We start from the raw sequence: 19504 nt of genomic DNA, 5'->3' as shown, positions 1-19504 counted from the left end.
GATACCATTTGTAATAGTTCAATCTCGCCGCTAGCATATATTATTCACTTTGCCCTGTTACACATCACCGTCAGCCTCACAGTTTTGAAACGTATCTACTAGGGAGAGGTTTTCACACACTTATAAGGAATATTTTTCGTTCCCCTCTCCGAACAAAGATCTAAACACTTAATCTCATCCACCGTAAGCTTTACTCGTTTCGAACTTAATCATAAGCTTTATTCATATCGCTTAGATTGTTTTCACTCCTTCCTCACTCTAGTATTTATTATTTTTCGGTACACATCTCTATTAAGAAAATCGAGACAAATGCCGTCTATATTGCCCAAATTTAGGCCAAAATATGCTAAGAGATGTTTCTCTAACTAACATGACGGAATCTTCAACACTTGTGTAGTAATATAGATAACGTATTAAGTTCATCTCGACGTTTACAAGAATAAAATTCAAATGAGATGAATTCACGACAGCTCGTTTGTAAATACTTTCATTTATTATGAAACAATCCCATAAAACTACAAGAACATGTTCAAAACAATTTCATGAAACCAAAAAAAAAAAACATGTTCGTTCAAGTTCAAGCTCATAGTACACAAAGCATTTAGAATTTCTCCAACCACCCAAAGTAAATCATAACTCTGTGTCTTCTCTCCTGAGATTCTCCGGCTGGTGCCGATCAGCATCACTGAGGTAACTTGCTTCCGGCGACATCGACAACGAACCGGTATCTGACGTCGTTCTTCTCCAACCTCTCCAACGCGTCGTTAATGTAATCGAGCTTTATCACTTCAATTATGGAGGTCAGCTCCTTCTCTTTGAAGAAATCCAACACTTCTTGCGTCTCCGTCATGCTTCCGATGAAGCTCCCTGTAATCGTCTTCCTCCCTGTTCATCCCCAAATAAACAGAGTTAAAAACAGAGCACCATTGCCGGCGAGATTAACTTTGTGAAATTTACCGAGCATAAGAACAGGGGAAACGAATTGCAATGGCTTATTAATAACGCCCATCAAGATCAATTTGCCGTCGAGTTTCAGGAGAGACAGATACGGCTCGAGAGGATGAAAAACAGGGACTGTGTCAATGATGTAATCCAGCGAATCAATGGCTCGTTCCATTTGAGTACTGTCGGAGCTAACCAAGTACTCATCGGCGCCGAGATCTTTCAGAGCCTCCACCCTCTTCTTCTCCGACGAGCTTATCACCGTCACGTGGTGACCCAGAGCCTTCGCCACTTTCACACCCATATGCCCCACGCCGCCTAGCCCCAAAATTCCGCCTCTGAGTCCACTCTGTTTCAGCCCAAAGTGACTCAGCGGGCTGTACACTGTCACTCCGGCGCACAACAGCGGCGCCGCCTGCTCCGGCGACATCCCTTCTGGGATTTTCACCACAAATCTAAAAAACCCACAAAACCCATCAAACAAACAACCTCGAAATTCGCAAAATTAACAAAAACAGAGGATTTCAAATGGAGAAACAGGGGAATTTACTTTTGGTGAACGACCATGGCGGAGGAGAACCCGCCTTGGGTGGGACGGCCATCATGATACACATCATTATAACTCCAGATTCTCCGGTTACAATACTGCTCCTTATCGGAATTGCAAGGATTACAACTCGAACAAGATCCAACAATACACCCAACTCCGACCAACTCCCCTGTTCTAAACCGACCAACATCCGACCCAACCTCCACCACTTCTCCGACCACCTCATGTCTGTTCCAAAAAACAAATTAAACCCAAAACAAAACCAGTAAATCCCACAAGAACATCGAAGTTAATTACCCAGGAACCATCGGATAATTGGACATGCCGAGGTCATTTTTGATTTGGTGAAGATCAGAGTGGCATACTCCACAGCAAATCACTTTAATGAAAACATCTTCAGGGCCGGTGTTTCTGCAACAGCGTACCCAAAATCAGAGAATTAAAACGAGAAACTCAAAGAAGAACGAAGATCCAGAAACAGAGTATAACCTGAGAGTATAAGTGTAGGGAGACAGAATCCCGGATGGGTCTTTGGCGGCGAGCCCTGTTACAGTCCTCTGTTCTTCAATGCTTCCCATTTTCTTGGAACAGAGGAAGAATATGGATGAAGCAATGGAAGGGAAAGAGAAACAGAGTTGGTGAAATGTGAATGAATCGGAAGCAAATAAATAGAGAATTTGAGGAAAGAATGTAAAGTAAAGGAAACTTAAAGTTACAGATGAAGAAGACGTCTCGGCCATGGAAGGTGGAGAGCATTTGGGGTTGGTGAAGACGGAGTGGTTTTGATCACCTACGTCGCATTACACCATTGGTCCACTTCTATTTCAAATCATATTACGCCGCGTGGCATCGATAGCTGTCCATTTTAAATTTAGGAATTGGGGTATACGTCATATTTACGTCATTTAAGTGGTTTAAATTATTTTCTAACAACTATACGATCCAAATATTATATATTTTAATTAATTATAATAATAAAAAAACAATTAAAATGTAGTTTTCTCTCTCTTTCCTATTTATTTTTATTTTTGGATAATAATTTATTTGGTTTTTTTAAAGAGTAAATATTAATAAAACAATAACTCAATCTATTTTTGTTAAATTATAAATATATTATCAATTATATGATATGGTAAAACAATAAATTATAAAATTTATAATAAAAAACATGTTCGTTGATTAATTAATAATGATGTGTATTCAACTTAATATTTAGGTTTGTAATTAATAATTAGTTCATCGTTGATAGATATAAAATCCTAAAATACAATTCCGTTATACCGAATCATTTAATGCTCGTATGGGTTAGTTATTTGTAGGATTGAGATTTGAACCGAACTTTGAAATATATTTTTTTAGTTCTACAATAAAATACGAGAGCTAGAATTCAAATTTTAAATATTTTAATTATTGATATATACTTTTATTTCGGTTTGTTTGTGGATTATGGATTAGTGATTTGACGAATACATTTGCTTCAATCTTGGAATTGGCAAAATGGGCGTCAAACTCACATAAGTACCACTGATACTATTTGTTTAGTGTCGGAAAAAAAATGCTTATTGTTTAAATCGGGAGATATCGGATCAGGGTTTGCAAGCTATGGTGGGCTAGTACCCAAAAAAACTCTTATTTTTCAAATGTTACATGAACACGGTGACGTAATTAAATGATTGTTTAGCTAATGAGGGATTTTGCGCCACGGAATGGATAAAAAAATTGAACATGTTTCCAATAGTGACAACAGCTCCAGAGAAATGTAGCCTTTGACTAAGGCAGAATGATATGAGCGAGTTGTATTTAAGAACTTAATCGTATGAATTAAGTTGTACCTATTTGGATTCAAAATGAGAAAATAACCAAGGAGTAGCGGGAAGAGTCCTAAGGCCTCTATAAAGTATTCGCAACAAAGTTGTCGGAGATATCATTAAACCACTCATGTCTCCAAGTCTTTTATTAAAAAAATAACAATTTCTCCGCGAAAATTTGGGGAGGAAACAGGAACATGAAGAAGGTGTCCCCTACACCGGATCGAAATCTCTTCAATGTACATACCGTATACTTGAGCGTAATGCAAACAATTTAACTAGTTAAGATATTTTAAAAAATATATATATATATATATACACGGGTGGGCGTAGTAATGATTTCTTTTGACTTTGACTTTCAATAGTTATTTACATTTTTGTCCTCCTTGAATTTGTCAAATTATTTAGTTAAATAAATGAGTTAATTATTTCTTCCCTTTTTCTACCTAAACCATTAAACTAACCAAAGATATTAGGGGATTTGGAAGGTCACATCATATTTCCCAATTATTTATTTATTTATTTCTTTATAAACTTCATATTAACCCATAAATCTAGTTGAAAATAATTAATAATTTGAATAGCTCGAGAAATATTATATTTCTTGACTTGTCTTTACAAAATTTAGTTGACACATGACACTTTATTCAACCATCAATGCTTTATATCTTGTTTGTATTTTCCACGCGTAGAATTAAGTGAAAAAAATATATAATCGAGAAAAAAAATAAAAAGTCCATAATGAACTTATCTATCGATGACCAAATCTAGAATGTGCAACTAGTTCAACTTGGCAGGTGAGAAAATTCATATTAGAGAAAATTATCGAGCAATTTCACAAAATATAGTCAATAAGAAATAAAATTCGAAGCATACAAGTCACAAAAATGTTAGTATATAGACATTTCACATGACATTGACATTTTAAGCTCGGGTTTGTTTCAAGGTTTCATAATAGATGAAACTCCCTATTAATTTATTTTCATTTTATTTTTTGAAATACTAATGGATGGTAATTTATTTAATTATTTTTAGTAATAAAAGTTTATTAAACCAATTAACAATATATTTACTAAAATTATTAATTGAAAATTACTTGTTTGTTCATATATCATAAATTTAAAATGCAATTAATTAATTAAATTTCAATTTATAATTAATAATAACGAACTACAATTAATTAAGTAAATAGTTTATACTTTGTATATAATTTTGTATATAATTTTGAAATATAATTATTTATAATTAAATGTTTATATATTTTTATAAAAATTATATCAACAACTATCTGATTAAATAGACAACTTATTCTCAATTATCCTATAAACATAATTTGCAAATATTATTTTTCAAATAATGTAAAATTCCTTTTAATTCAATAATCCTCCAAATCCGTACCGGAAACGAATTCGTCAGAATCCACGGCGGCAGTAGTAGCCGGAGTTGCAAGGGCGAAAGCCAACGCCGATCCCTTTGAGGCATTATTTCAAACAAATGACGGAAATCGCACACTAACTAGGAGCTATTACAAATCTCCTTCAGCTTATCCGCCGCAGATCCATTCACCGAATACTGCCAATCACCGGAAACGCTCAAAACGGATCGGATCGGATCGATGCAATCAACGCGAATCGATAAAGAAACAATTAAGAAACTGAAAGATTAATTGAAGGATTAGAGTGTAACCTTATTGAGAACCCAAACGGAGTGGTTGTAAGCTCTGTGGAAGAGTTCTTCTAGGGATTTGGCATCGTTCGCATCGACTTCTCTGTAGTTGACGAAATTCTCTCGAGCGTATTTAGCGTAGTAAGGCCTCGAATCCTTCGGCAACCGCCTCACCAGCCTCAGAACCTCGGCGTATATTCGCAGGGCCTTCTCCATTTCTCTCCGATCGAAATTCTCCGCCGTCTGGTTCTCGATTTCGATCGCTTCAGTTTCTAGGGCTTTTGAGTGCTGTTTGGGCCAGGTAAGTCCCTTTTCCACGTTTATTACTTCACGATAATGAGGCCCGGTTTTGTTTCGTATGGGCCACTCGGCCCAGTATTGTTCGTATGGGCCACTCGGCCCAATATAGTTTAGGGATAGTTTTATTTTAAAAAACATAAATATATCTATAAATAAATATTTACCACCTGGCACAGGAAACAATTTCATCGTCATCATCCTCAGAGATGTCAGCGTTAGGCTACACTATTTAACTCACGCGCCGGTTGTGGGTATTGGGTCACACGCGCTACTAGCTACTAATACTATATTTTTCTGACCCCTCCGCTCCGCAAATTAAATGGACATCTCGATATCTCTACAAAAATCATATAGAATAAAAAGGAGAGACATATTGTATCTTGAGTTCGGGTATGAGTCAAGCTATAATTCGGAGCGGTGAGTTTGGGCCGATCAACAAAGTGCCAGCAATAAAGGCAACGACAAGGACAAATACGAGAAACTAATTACTGGGCTAGGAGGCAAATTGGAACGGTAGCATTGTGCAATAGCTGTACGGGGAGTGAGGTGGCGACGATGAATAATTTCGACAGAATCGAGAAGCTTTCATCATCCATATAAAAAACCTTCAGGAAACTTGCTTTTAACACAATCCTAAATTACACGTACATTATTTTTATCATTAAATATAATATTAATAACCTTTTATCTTTCATACCAAGAATAATTATTAGTTATTAACAAATCATTATGAAACCTCGTGACATAAATATTAACAACCGAGTCTACGTAGCTGTATGATTGAACTGAAATCGAGATGTTAGGTGATCAAAATTAATGTGGAGGCAACATTTCTCATATTCACCATACCTACAACGTAGATATAATTATTATTCTTCCTACTACGTGCCATTGACCGTGACTCATAAAAAGTTATATTTAAATATATAAAGATAAAATTAGCAATTAATATATTCTATAATTCTTAAATATTGTAATATGACGTCATAAAAAACATTTTTATTAATGAATTATAAATCACAAAGCAATTATTTTCTGTCAAAACATTAAAATATTTGTTAATAATTATTATAACATCCTTAACTATATTTAGCTGTTTTTAATGTTCATGTCTAATATAGTTATTTAATTAAATGACAACATTGATTTGATTTTAAATGAAATTAATTAATGAAAATTTGAAGAATTAGACTAAAATTAGGGGCTATAAACATGAACACGACAGGGAAAGACCACCAACAGAACAACACATGTAAGTGTTGGGAAAATAAAAACTAGAAAAGAAAGGCACCGCCTTTCCTTAGCCAGATTCTTTCATTGATACTATATAATACGAATCAAAGATTAATTGATTTGATATCAACTTGGGGTCTCTCGTGAGCAATCGCTCTGCCACCACTCCTAGTACCGCGTGCTCTGTAGCCTTTTTAGCCTCTGCGCGTTTGTTTAAACGATGAAAATGGCATTCTAGAACAGTAGAAATCCCCCATTTTCTTCGATTTTTTCTCACTTCCATTCTTCATGTTGCTTCCAATGTCGAAGACCCATTTCCATGGAAATGGGTTTCTTCTTGCTGTGCTTTTGATTCCTCTCTGTTTCCCCTTTTCCATGGCGGACAGCTCCGACCCTTTGAAGCTTACGTTCAATGGCCCTGCTAAACACTGGACTGATGCCATTCCTATTGGGAATGGGCGGCTTGGCGCGATGGTTTGGGGCGGTGTTGACACTGAGATTCTTCAGCTCAATGGTTTGCCCCCTTTCACTCATTATACCTCTGTTCTTCCTTGTTTGAACTAATTTGGAAGAAATCGAGGTGTATTTGGCTGTAATATGCTGAGAAATCAAATGGGTTTGTGTGATTTTATGGCGTTTATCTGGGTTTCTTTCATTTTTTGTTGCATGATTTGGGTATGTTTGTTTAAATGTGGAAACCCTTTATATTGAATTTTCGTGATTGATATGCATTTTTTCAAGATTTCTTCGCTGTTGGGTAGTGTTTAGGCGGTTGATTCAGTCAGATTTGTTTGAATTATAGCTTGTTCTTCTACTGCGGAGCTTGAATGGATGGATCTGGTTTCATAAATCATTTGGTTTCCAAGTTTTTGGGAATATGTTTTTATGTAATGAACAGAACTCTACTGATTCATGTCAACCTAGTAATGCACTCTGAAGCTAATAAAAATTCATGTAGAGGATACTCTTTGGACGGGAATTCCTGCGGACTATACCAATTCGGATGCGCCCGTTGCGTTACGAGAGGTTAGAAAGCTCGTCGACGATGGAAAATATGCCGAAGCGACCGAAGCTGCGGTCAAGCTATCAGGAAAGCCGTCTGATGTAATTCTCAACCCCCTATGAATGTTGTTTGTTGTTTTATTCTCTGGTTAGCTAATCTCGTGTTACTTGTATGCCTTCCACGCTCTCTTAAACGGCTTGCATTGATTAGATCTACTCACTAGGCATCGATTATCGTTGTCTTCGTTGGCTTATCATACTGAAAACCGTATAGAGCGTTGAGTTTGAAGCTGTTTGTATGAGTATTATGCTATACTAACAATCTTGTGATCATGAAGGTTTATCAACTCTTGGGTGATATCAAGCTCGAGTTTGATGATTCGCATCAGTCGTATATTTCGGAGACTTATCGTCGAGAATTGGACTTGAATACAGCCACAGCACGAGTGAAGTACTCTGTGGGTGATGTAGAATTTACAAGGGAGCATTTTGCGTCTAGTCCGGATCAAGCGATTATAACCAAGATCTCAGCGAGCAAACCAGGGTCTTTGTCGTTCATAGTGTCGATGGATAGTAAGTTACATCATAGCTCGCGTGTAATTGATGGTCAAAATCTGATCATGCTTCAAGGAAGCTGTCGAGGCGTGAGGATCCCTCCGAAAATGGATTTGGACGAACATCCCAAGGGAATTCAATATTCTGCAGTTCTTAGTTTACAGGTCAGTGATGGCAGCGGAGTAATACACGATTTAAACGAAAAGAAGTTAAAGGTTAATGGCTCGGATTGGGCTATCTTGCGTCTGGTGGCTTCGTCTTCATTTAAAGGGCCATTTACAAACCCTTCATTGTCCGGGAAGGATCCTTCTTCGGAGTCGCTTGCTACAATGAAGAAGATTAAAAACATGTCGTATCAGGATCTTTACACCCGACATTTGAATGACTACCAGAGTCTTTTTCACCGTGTTTCGTTGCATCTTTCAAAGAGCTCTAAGAATGAATCTTCTTCAACTAGCTCTGGAGGAAAGGAAGGTCGAGTAGCGTCTACTGCAGCGAGGATAAAATCTTTTAAGATCGATGAAGATCCATCCATGGTAGAACTGCTATTCCAATATAGTCGATATCTACTTATCTCTTGTTCACGACCTGGAACTCAGGTGGCTAACCTTCAGGGTATATGGAACAAGAACATCGAACCAGCATGGGAGTAAGTGAACCGAGTGTGAACCATAACTCATTCTCTGCGTACCGTTCTCATACGTTAGATGCTTATATGGTTCCGTTTTTCTTTTCTATCAGTGGTGCACCACACTTGAACATTAACCTCCAAATGAACTATTGGCCAGCCCTTCCGTGCAACCTTAGGGAGTGCCAGGAGCCATTGTTTGATTTCACTTCCTTCTTGTCTGTCAATGGACGCAAGACTGCAAAAGTAAGCATCTGTGCCTTCTCAACTTCATATGTTGTGTATTGAAGATCGATAGCCTAAGGCCGTTTCGGGGCTGTTACTATCCATTATGGTCGAACATTCTCGACCTTGACTGTGTTATTGTCCTCACGTGTTCTTGAATCTTATAGGTGAACTATGAAGCTAGTGGTTGGGTGGCTCATCAAGTGTCGGATATTTGGGCGAAAAGCTCTCCCGATCGAGGTCAGGCTGTTTGGGCTCTATGGCCAATGGGTGGAGCATGGCTTTGTACTCATCTGTGGGAGCATTACACTTACACAATGGACAAAGTAAGTTCCTGCTTGCAATTGTGTGGCTGTCCCTTGTTTAGTGCTTAGTTTGCGCAGATGGACATCGGTTGGAGATGAGAATGAAACATTCCTTATAAGGGTGTGAAAACTTCTCCTAACGTACGCGTTTTAAAACCGTGAGGCTGAGGTGATACGTAACGGGCCAAAGCGGACAATATCTGCTAGCGGTGGGCTTGGACGGTTACAAATGGTATCAGAGCTAGACACTGAGCGGTGTACCAGCGAGGACGTTGGGCCCCCAAGGGAGTGGATTGTGAGATCCCATGGAAACCTCTCCCTAGCATACGCGTTTTAAAACCGTGAGGCTGACGACTATACGTAACGGGTCATAGTGGACAATATCTGCTAGCGGTGGGCTTGGACTGTTACATATGGTATCAGAGGCAGGCACCGAGTGGTGTGCTAGCGAGGACGCTGGCCCCCAAATGGGGTGGATTGTGAGATCTCACATCGGTTGGAGAAGAGAACGAAACATTCCTTATAAGGGTGTGGAAACCTCTCCCTAGCTGACGCGTTTTGAAATCGTGAGACTAACAACGATACGTAACGGGCCAAAGCGGACAATATCTGCTAGCGGTGGGCTTGAGCTGTTACAAAATTGTTCTTCATTATCTTACATAATTCAATCAATGTTCAGAATTTCTTAAAAAACAAGGCATATCCTCTGATGGAAGGATGCACGTCGTTTTTGTTGGATTGGCTAATCGATGGCAAGGACGGATATTTGGAAACGAACCCATCAACATCCCCGGAGCACATGTTTATAGCTCCTGATGGCAAACCTGCTAGTGTAAGCTATTCGACAACAATGGATATCGCTATCATAAAAGAGGTTTTCTCATCCATCGTATCCGCTGCAGAGGTGAAATTTTTTTCAGCATGCTCGTAAACTGTAAAACTTATTTACTTCACCTACTCGACATGTTTGTTTACGGTTTTTTGAAGTTTTACCTGTTTAACAGATTCTGGGTAAAAGCAAGGATGCTATTATCAACAAGGTCCGGATGGCTCAATCTAGGCTCTTACCTTACAAGATAGCTAGAGATGGTTCACTTATGGAATGGGTATGTAAGTATCACATCTCTTTACCCGAAACATCGTATAATTACGTAGACCGCCCTAACTCGACATGTCTTGGATTAGGCTCTTGACTTTGAGGACCGAGAAGTGCATCATCGACATGTATCGCACCTGTTCGGGCTGTATCCAGGACACACTATAACTGTCGAGAAAACTCCCAACGTTTCGAAAGCTGCAGATAATACTCTTCATAAAAGAGGTACCTGTTGATCAACTTCTTGAAATTATCCTTTACTTTATGCTGTCGAGTCCTTTGGGCGATTGTGTCGTGCCAATGTAACATTTCACGAGCGATGGTTAGCCGAATCCTCATAGACCTAATATGAAACAGGAGAGGAAGGTCCAGGATGGTCCACAGCATGGAAAATCGCTCTATGGGCTCGTCTTCAGAACAGCGAGCACGCGTACCGAATGGTCAAGCATTTGTTCGATCTCGTGGACCCAGATCATGAAAGTGATTACGAAGGCGGGCTATACAGCAACTTGTTCACTGCTCACCCTCCTTTCCAAATAGATGCCAACTTTGGGTAAGCTACAAGCTTAACATTTATGTGTCCATACAGTGATATTATGCTTCTCCTTATCTTGGTTGCTACTGTCGTATCAGTTTCTCGGCCGCCATTGCCGAAATGCTAGTCCAGAGCACCATGAACGATCTGTACTTGCTTCCCGCTCTTCCCCGCGACGTCTGGCCCTACGGTTGCGTTAAAGGATTGAAGGCACGGGGTGGCTTAACAGTGAACGTCTGCTGGACGGGGGGAGATCTGAACGAAGTCGGTGTTTGGTCGTCGGAGCAAATTTCGCTTACGACATTACACTACAGAGGGACTAAAGTAGCAGCAAATTTAACATCTGGGAAAGTTTACACTTTCAATAAGCTGTTGAAATGTGTTGGAACATACTCTCTACCAAAATGATGAGATACTCAGCCACACAAAAGCTTCTTCTGCTCACCATTTCATTTTGTTATTCATACAAGATTGTTAATCAATTATTTATTACCACTTTTTTTATACTATGTTTTTGATAATACAATGTATTTGATAAATATTTTGATCAATTCAAGCTTATATAGTTTGTTTTGCACTGGTTGTGTGCTGCTACGTAGCGAATGAGGTTCCACCCGAGAATCAGTTCATGTTGATTGGGCCTGGCCTATCCACCGCTCTAAAGGAGACTATTATCAGCTCGGGTTTGGTTAGACCCACGAGCCTCCATAAGAAAGGAGCCCACTACTATAGGAAAGGAAACCATTGAGGATGAAGTCAGCTCGGGGTTGATTAGACTTACGAGCCTCCATAAGAGAGGAGCCCATTACTGTAGTAAAGGGAAACCACCGAGGATAAAGTCCGCTAGGAAAGGGAAACCCCTGATGATGAAGTCAGCTCAGGGTTGGTTAGATCTAGGAGCCTCCATAAGAAAGGAATAGGAAAGGGAAACCACTGAGGATGAACTTAGCTCGGGGTTGGTTAGACCCATGAGCCTCCATAAGAAAGGAGCCACACTACTATAGGAAAGGGAAACCACGGAGGATGAAGTCATTGTCATTTAAGCTGAATGCTTACATTAATACCAGATGACTAGACGAGTGTTAAAACTGCTATTGCGAGAGGGTCACTAGAATGGTAACGAACGATAGCCATCGGAGATGGATAGTTGGCAACGATTACTAGAGGTGGGGTAGTTGGCACGGTCGTTAGAGGTGCACGGTGGAAGTAATAACCGATGGTGGACGATGGAGGTTGTCGAGCTAAGTGGTCCCCAACAATTGTATGTTTTTTGAGGAATTTTTTTATTTATTTATCATAATTTGGTTTTATTTGTGTTATTTAAAATAACTTATTTCTTTAAATTTTTTTTTTTTTTTTATAAAAAAAGATCATTAAATTTACAGAAATCAGATCGGGCCGTCTGATTTCAATCATGCGGTGTATCATGCATAAGCCACATTCAAATCCATAGAATGCAATCCACCGTAGCATTTCTCTAGTAGGCATCCGTACCCTCGTAAAACCCTTGCTGAGCGCTGCTCATTGTGTGCGCTAAACCTCGACATCGGCTCGTCTTGCTGAATTTTGATCGAACGAAGACCTGCACTGCTAAAATGGCTTGGCGCCCTTCTGGATCTCTATCTCGCTCCCTGATTTCTACTGTTAGGGCTTCTTCTCTCCGATCAGCTCCTTCTCTTCCTCGGCTCCACCCACCACCTCTCGCCGCTCGACCTCGTCTTCAATCTCGTCGGCTTTCATTTTCAACTTCCAGGTACTTCACAAGTTTCTTAATCGGCTTTTTGGTTTCAGTGCGAAACGAATTGTTGAATGGATTAGAAGTGTTGTTGAATTCTGAATTGTTTGATGCCAGATGCCTGCTTTACTATTCTTAGTATGTAGTTTCCCACACATCTAAATATGAGAGAATTTGTTAGTAATAGTTAGTTTAAGTTGCTATTTTTTTACCGTTGTAAGTAGTTATTTTTAGCTTGTGAGTTGTGATTGAATGAAATTGTAGACTTTCCCAATTCTCCCCCTTCTCCCCCTTCTCTTGAGCAATAATGGAAATACTTAGTCGTGTTAGTAGAATTTTCCGATGCTCAAAGAATCGGTGAGTCTCAATGATGTAGTTATGTAGTGTTGTGGACGAACACTCAAATGTCGAACAAGTGTGGTATGGAGATGAGGACTTATCCTCAATAAGAGCAAACTCTTGGTGAAGCTAAAGGGCTGGACAAATGAAATGATTATTTGAGATTTAGTGGCACTTTGTTGGAAGAAAGGATTGTTGTAACTATGACAAAAGTCCCGCATTGGGTAAACAGGGGGGAGATCATGGCTATAGCTCTAAGAGATGACTAGAGATGCTCATTTTTCCATAGGGATGCCCTAACGCGGCAGAGATTAGGGGTGGGAGTAGGGTGTTCTCTGTCCTTAGCCCATTCCCCGTCCATACCTTGGTTTCTTTATTTTTTTAGTATATATATTTATATATATAATCAACCCTCCATTTAAACTTTACAAAATATTATTTTCTTTTTCCTAAGGAAATTTTAAAAAATCTATTGTTGTGGTACCTTTTGGCTGAGACAAAAAAACTTGTCCAAGGTGAATAATACCATATCAATGTGTGGAGAGATACGGAAGGTTTTGTTGTCCCTAACAATTTGTTTCAGAGCCTTAAATTCTTAAGGGGCCTATGAGTAAGAATTAGTGAGATGTCCCCGAGGGAATTGAGTGATACACTTGTGAGAATTAAGTGAGATGTACTCAGGATCAAGCAACCTTTTTTCGCTGGCTCCACCTGTGTTTGATGGTGAAAACTACCAAGCCTATAAGAATGGAAGTCTCCATGGAAGGTTACGACTGGTTGGAAGCAATTGAGGAGGACTATGATGTTGCTCCACTTTTTAATAATTCATCAATAAACTGAATTGAAACTTACAAGGAAAAGGTCACCATGAAGGCAAAGGCTAGAGCTTGCCTACATGCAGCTTTGCCTTTTGCCATATTCAGCAGAATTATGGCCTTAAAGCCATCAAAGGAGATCTGGGAGTTCCTAAAAAATGAGTATGAAGGAGAGGAGAGAATTAAGGGCATGAAAGTGTCGAACCTGGTGAGTTGAATTCGAGAGAATGCAAATGAAGGATCCTGAGTTCATTATAAAATAAATTGAGAAAATCTACAATTTCATTCAATCACAACTCATAATAAATGCACTTTAATGTTACAATTAGCAATTTAATATAACTAAAATAGATAGAGTAGCTTGATTATCCACAAACACTTTCATATTTTCCTCTTTCTTTAAATTCAAGTTGCGCATCAACTTTTTCAACCATACTGCTCAGTTCACTACTGCTATTTCCGTAATGCTTCTGCAGTTGACTGGGATACTATATCTTACTTTTTTGAACACCATGAAAAACACCGTGAACAAATTGAAACAATACTAGAGGTTCTTTTCATCCAATGTCCTAATCCAATCAGTATATGAATAACACTGCAACTCAAAGCTATCAAATTTGTTGAATTTGATGCCAAAAGACAATGTGTCTTTCAAATATCTCAAAACCCTCTTTGTAACAACCATATGATTCTTGCTTGCATAATGAAGAAATATGGATAAGAAACTCATAGTCTATACGATGTCAAACACTTTAGGAGCTTACTGAAAGGAGGTTAATGTAGGTTCAAAATGATTTTGAGCTTCGAGCTCCAGAGAGAAACAAACAGACAAGTATTCTCAATAATTAAATAGATCATTTTACACTTTTTTGGAACATCTCTATTTTTTGTAGATAGGGATGTAAGGAAAAATTGAAAAATAAAATAACCAATTAAACCAACCAACAATTGCCACTATTACATGCACTCCTTTATCGCGGAGACCTTAGGCCCATAATGAATGCATCGAATCGACTAACTGGTTAGGATTGGTTTGGTTATGAACCATGGTGGTTTGGCTCAATTTTTATTTTTTTCTTCACATTTTTAGCGGTTCTACTTTGGTTTGGTGCTGAAATCAAACTGAACTGAACCTTTACACCCATACTTTCCAACAATAGTTACCACATATTACTCTCGAAGGGAGTAGCCACTTCTTACTCTACCATTGTTAGCTAGAGCTTCTACCGACTCTACCATTATTGTAGGGGTAGGGTGTTCATGACAAAGAAAGATCTTGAGATAGAACCACAAGACAGTTTGTAAAATGTATCCTTACCATAGAGATGCCTCACCAACTGTTTCAAAATATACCAAAGAGGAAAAAAGAACCCATCATATTTGCTTTGAGATTAGCTGGTGAAAAAAGGCCGGTTAGCCTTTTCAATTTGCTTCTTGCTCAAAGCACTTGAGAACCCAAGGAATTCGAGCCCTAGCTTTAGCCTTTTTGAACTTCCAAAGTTGCATGTACTATATTTGCTTCTAACAACCATGCCTTAAACAATTATCCACTATGTCACCATATTGAAGACTTGAACCTCCTAATGAAAAAAAACGATCTTCCAATTTATGAGGCGACACACTCGGTCCCAGTGTGCCCCTTCTGGAAAAAATCTCTTAAGTGCTTTTGCTATATCTCTAGCTACAGTTTCAACCAATGACTCTTGGCAGTTGTTAATTTTGTGAGGAACATATTTCACCAGCTTGGTCTTGAGAGTTGGTGTCTGGTGATATCACAGTCTTTTGTCGATACAGTGGACTTGGGCTCCTCCATGGCGCCTTCAATAGCCCAACCAAAGAAGGTTTCAGTGACTACTTTATCATTGGTTCATTTCAAGAACAAGAAGTCTTTCTCTTAAATGAATGGTTACTTCTCATTCTCAACTCTGCTGGTCTCCAAGTTCTTAATCACATGAAAGGGAACCCCACAAACATCTCCAGTCCATTCCAGTCTTCCCTATTCCATCTGTTGATCGACAAATTTCTCACATTATTCTCGCTCATGATCAACCTTGATTGGAAGACTCTTTTTTGTTATCCGTTTAGGCAGTGGTTTCCTCTTCACCGTTCTTTGATGTCTTTTTTTTTTTTTTTTTTTTTTTTTTNTTTTTTTTTTTTTTTTTTTTTTTTTTTTTTTTTTTTTGCTATTTTGTTTATTATTCAGTTTCTTATTAAGAAGGGAATCTTTCTAATATTCTCTCTATGGTGCTTGATTTCATTTTTCTGGATTGCTTTCATGAGTTACAGGCATGATTGACTTTTACTTATTTATTTATTTATTATGAATTGCCCTTTCCAGGAATTTGGGAGAACTGGGATGCACGCAGTCTCTTCTGTCCATGCACATCGTGGGTGCTACCTGCCTGACATCACACCTATGTGTTAGCGTACGGGCTTTTTGCGAGCTGTCTCACGGTACATTCTGCCGTTCTTGTCAGGATCGCTAGTATCCTCTTTGTGAGTCTTGCTTATGGGAAACATGAAAAACATATAGTAAATGTTTCTTCGTCATGTCATTGTTCACCATGGCCATCTTTATAGTCATGATGTCGTAATGTTTCAGCTAATTTTTGTGTTTGGATCATATGGTGTGGTATAACTGAAGCAGTTATTTTTATACCATTAAAATGTCATTTAATAAGAAGAAATTGGGATTGGGATTGATAGGAATGAATGGAAAAGATGGGTGATGCACGTGGACATTCTATCATTCGAAAGCAGGAGACTGTCGCAACATTTGTAGGTCCCTTTTTTTTTTGGCTTTTTGATTCTTTCCCCCTTTCTTTTCACTTTTAGCAGTATTCTATGTGCACTTTTCTAAACTTCATAAAAATTTTAGATATATGAAATGGCGATGGTGAGTATATGCATTGGAGGTGGGTGAAGAGGAAAGAGACACATCTATATGGGAAGACAGAAGGGAATGTTTGGTCCTGTTTGGTCAACTTAACTTCTTTTCTTCTTTTAGTTAATTTATTTAGTTCCTTCAATGGAGGAAATGAAGAAATATTGAGGTGTGATAATTAGTGAGTCAAATAAGTCGCTCACTTAAATTCTCTTAGAAAAATGTATTTGAGGTTGATGTGGGCATACATCTTCTAAGATTATTATCAAGGATGACGTTCAAACCTTCTGCCATGATGGATGATGCTTCAATTCAGTCATGCATAAAGATTTTGTGCTGACCTTCCTCGTTATACTTCCCTTGAAATTCTGGTCGTTGTTTTTTGCTAAGTGTACTGTTTAGCTGGAAATAAATGTACTAGAGGGTTCAGGAGCTTGATAACTTGCATACTCCGTTGTTTATTATTTCTGGGTCTCGTAATTTGAACTGAAATTAATACAAGCTTCTCTCTTCATCGTGTAAATCGTATACAAATACTATTCATTAGTACTGCATGATTTTACCCCTCTAGGTTTTCCTGGTTGAGGGAATTTCGGTTTGTAATTATGTCATATCTTGTAGCAGTTATTATTATTTACTGGTAGCGGTAGTCTATGTGATACAATATAATGAAAGAAACAAGGCTTTCATTAGATATGGAACCGTAGCGCATAACATTTTCGGTGGATGATATTTTTGTGATATCTTTCAGAGTCATGAAGCATTTCATCATTGAACAAGTGTTCTTTTCTTACAAAGAACTTGAATTAAAATTGTAAACTGTTCACGTGTTATCTAGTTCTTATTGCTTTTCCTTTTGCTTTACATTGCAGGTACTTGAGCGATCTCCAGTAGAAGCACACATGTGAGCAATTCTAATGGGGGTGAAGTTCAGTAGGGAGAGAGAATTTCTGGGTACTTTAGTAGGTTGGTAGATGCAATAAAAAATTTCCTAGCTGTTCAGGGAACTCATACTATTTTTCCACATAGTGTACCCGGTTGTCCTTTGGATTTCCTAAAATTATCAATTGTTGATTTGACCTGCTTTATTTCTTTATTACCTTCAATTACTTTCATTACAGTTACTGGATTTTGAGTCACGGTATAATATTCTTGTTTCTATTAGCTTTCTCAGTACCTTAAGCCGAAGAATTATAGATCTGGACACAGCTCAACAGAGAGAAATAATAATCCATCCACCTGTAAGTTTCCCACACAAAAATGACACGTTTTATTAATGTAGGCCTTTTACATAAAGTTTTTATTAATATATGCCTCTTACATAAAGTTATGTATATCTTAACACATTAATGCTTTCATATAATGAGAAACATATGTGGAGAGCTAGGATACAAACTTGTATTTTCATTTTTCGTATCTTCCAAGTGAATTATATTTGTTCGTGGGACATGAACTTTTCAACAACCAATTAGAGTCGAGTGTGTCACAGTTTGAATGGAACAGTTCAAACCACATATTCAACAATAGACACGAAGTTCGAATCAGGTATGCTTTCTAAATGCTTGTCTGTATTCAGCTTTCAAGGGCTTAAAAATGAGATTGGTGTTGAGTGGCTGTTGTAGCTCAGCTCTTATTTGAAATCCAATCCATGTTGTAGGTGGGAACGCAATAGCAACAGCCACATGGGGTGCCAATGCCGATTTGATTGACACTAACATGTCAATGTTTTTAAAGCCAGGTTTATGGTTTATGGTTTCATTTGGTCCACAATGCAATGCCACTCGTGGCTTGCTGCAGGAGCATTTGGAGATCGTTGTTGATTTTCATGGCCCATAGCCTTAAGCTTAGCTGGTGTTGTTCCCTACAACCGGACTGGCCCTCCTGCTTCCCTCTGATAAAAACTTGTTAGGGAAACCCAAAAGACACCTTCAAGCCCCATGACTTATTCCTTCCAACCCCCACAAGGAACTTGATTGAAAATGGTAACAGGGTGAGGACAGACAGAGATAGTCTCTCGGGTCTCAATGGCTGACCCGTCCAAGTTTAATCTCCGTCTGTACCAGCTAGTTTTATAGAATGTGGGGACGAGTTTGAAGATTTCTCCCTTAGGATTTGAATTTTTCTTTATTGTCAAGTAGGAAAACCTCTGATCTCTCGATTAAGAATAATTAGATGAATTATGTTCTAGTTTGAATTCTTTGAAGGGTAGAATTCGAACACTTTTAGCTACTATTCAAACAGTTTACATCCTTTAGACTAAAAAGTGGTTGATTTTGTTAGTGGAGGGCTTAGATCAATGGTTGGAAGGATGGAGAGATATTTCCAACCTCAAAATATAAAAACTCTCTCCCTCTCTCTCACTTATTGGATGTCCAATATACAGAAAAGGACTGCCCCAGTTAGAAAGTAAGTGCACTTATAAAGCTGAGAAGATCCACTGCCCACTAGACTGTCCATCTTTTGATCATCATCCCCATCATTTACAAACCTTTATTCAAAGCTTAGCTACTTCCATCGTCATCAAATAGTAATTCATATTTTTTTTATCATGATTTAGTTTCATTTTCTCTGTACTTTAGCATTGTCTCATATTAATATAATATGAATTTGTGTTCTCAAGCTTTCTTTGATCTTAAAACTATGATTTAATGTGACTTAATGTAAAGTAGATGTCGTCAATTACTGGACAAACTAATTGGTTCTATCCATTTGCTAATTAACTAATATTAACATCTATCTGTGACCTTTATGATTGTTGAATATGGGTGACTTGAATATTGTATGCCATGACTTGAGAAGTTTATGACCTTTATGAACACTTATTGTCTATATGGCTTATTTTGAAGAAGGTCATGCTTCGTTGTGCAACATTGGACGTGAACAGAGT

General features: G+C 38.2%; 4 protein-coding genes across 7 annotated transcripts; 2 read left to right on the top strand and 2 right to left on the bottom strand.

Moving 5' to 3' along the window:
• Nucleotides 1–471: 471 nt before the first annotated feature.
• LOC111777514 (cinnamyl alcohol dehydrogenase 1-like) lies at nucleotides 472–2140 on the bottom strand. The gene is made up of 5 exons (XM_023657162.1): nucleotides 1982–2140; nucleotides 1790–1903; nucleotides 1493–1720; nucleotides 958–1397; nucleotides 472–885 (listed from the first exon to the last, which is right to left on the bottom strand). The coding sequence occupies exons 1-5, from the start codon at nucleotides 2068–2070 to the stop codon at nucleotides 683–685; spliced, it is 1074 nt and encodes a 357-aa protein (XP_023512930.1). The 5' UTR covers nucleotides 2071–2140; the 3' UTR covers nucleotides 472–682.
• A 2432-nt stretch (nucleotides 2141–4572) lies between these two features.
• LOC111777561 (LYR motif-containing protein At3g19508) lies at nucleotides 4573–5276 on the bottom strand. The gene is made up of 2 exons (XM_023657220.1): nucleotides 4987–5276; nucleotides 4573–4872 (listed from the first exon to the last, which is right to left on the bottom strand). The coding sequence occupies exons 1-2, from the start codon at nucleotides 5179–5181 to the stop codon at nucleotides 4816–4818; spliced, it is 252 nt and encodes an 83-aa protein (XP_023512988.1). The 5' UTR covers nucleotides 5182–5276; the 3' UTR covers nucleotides 4573–4815.
• A 1358-nt stretch (nucleotides 5277–6634) lies between these two features.
• LOC111777504 (alpha-L-fucosidase 2-like) lies at nucleotides 6635–11421 on the top strand. The gene is made up of 10 exons (XM_023657150.1): nucleotides 6635–7012; nucleotides 7457–7602; nucleotides 7839–8704; nucleotides 8797–8929; nucleotides 9076–9234; nucleotides 9893–10117; nucleotides 10218–10319; nucleotides 10399–10534; nucleotides 10667–10862; nucleotides 10943–11421. Exons 1-10 carry the CDS (start codon nucleotides 6787–6789, stop codon nucleotides 11250–11252), a joined length of 2499 nt encoding a protein of 832 aa, XP_023512918.1. The 5' UTR covers nucleotides 6635–6786; the 3' UTR covers nucleotides 11253–11421.
• An 899-nt stretch (nucleotides 11422–12320) lies between these two features.
• On the top strand, nucleotides 12321–17781 carry LOC111777483. Of its 4 annotated transcripts, XM_023657130.1 has the most exons (4): nucleotides 12325–12597; nucleotides 16072–16187; nucleotides 16440–16511; nucleotides 17490–17781. In XM_023657130.1, exons 1-3 carry the CDS (start codon nucleotides 12440–12442, stop codon nucleotides 16460–16462), a joined length of 297 nt encoding a protein of 98 aa, XP_023512898.1. In that variant the 5' UTR covers nucleotides 12325–12439; the 3' UTR covers nucleotides 16463–16511; nucleotides 17490–17781. The 4 variants fall into 4 exon arrangements, with proteins under 4 accessions (XP_023512888.1, XP_023512880.1, XP_023512898.1 ...); XM_023657120.1 differs by lacking the exons at nucleotides 16440–16511; nucleotides 17490–17781 and adding an exon at nucleotides 16612–16627 and having other exon boundaries at nucleotides 12321–12597; nucleotides 16072–16218; XM_023657112.1 differs by lacking the exon at nucleotides 16440–16511 and having other exon boundaries at nucleotides 12322–12597; nucleotides 16072–16229.
• Nucleotides 17782–19504: the final 1723 nt, after the last annotated feature.

This window comes from Cucurbita pepo, chromosome LG01, assembly GCF_002806865.2.
Source record: "Cucurbita pepo subsp. pepo cultivar mu-cu-16 chromosome LG01, ASM280686v2, whole genome shotgun sequence".
Classification (NCBI taxonomy): Eukaryota; Viridiplantae; Streptophyta; class Magnoliopsida; order Cucurbitales; family Cucurbitaceae; genus Cucurbita; species Cucurbita pepo.
This window is presented reverse-complemented; position numbering and strand designations above follow the sequence as displayed.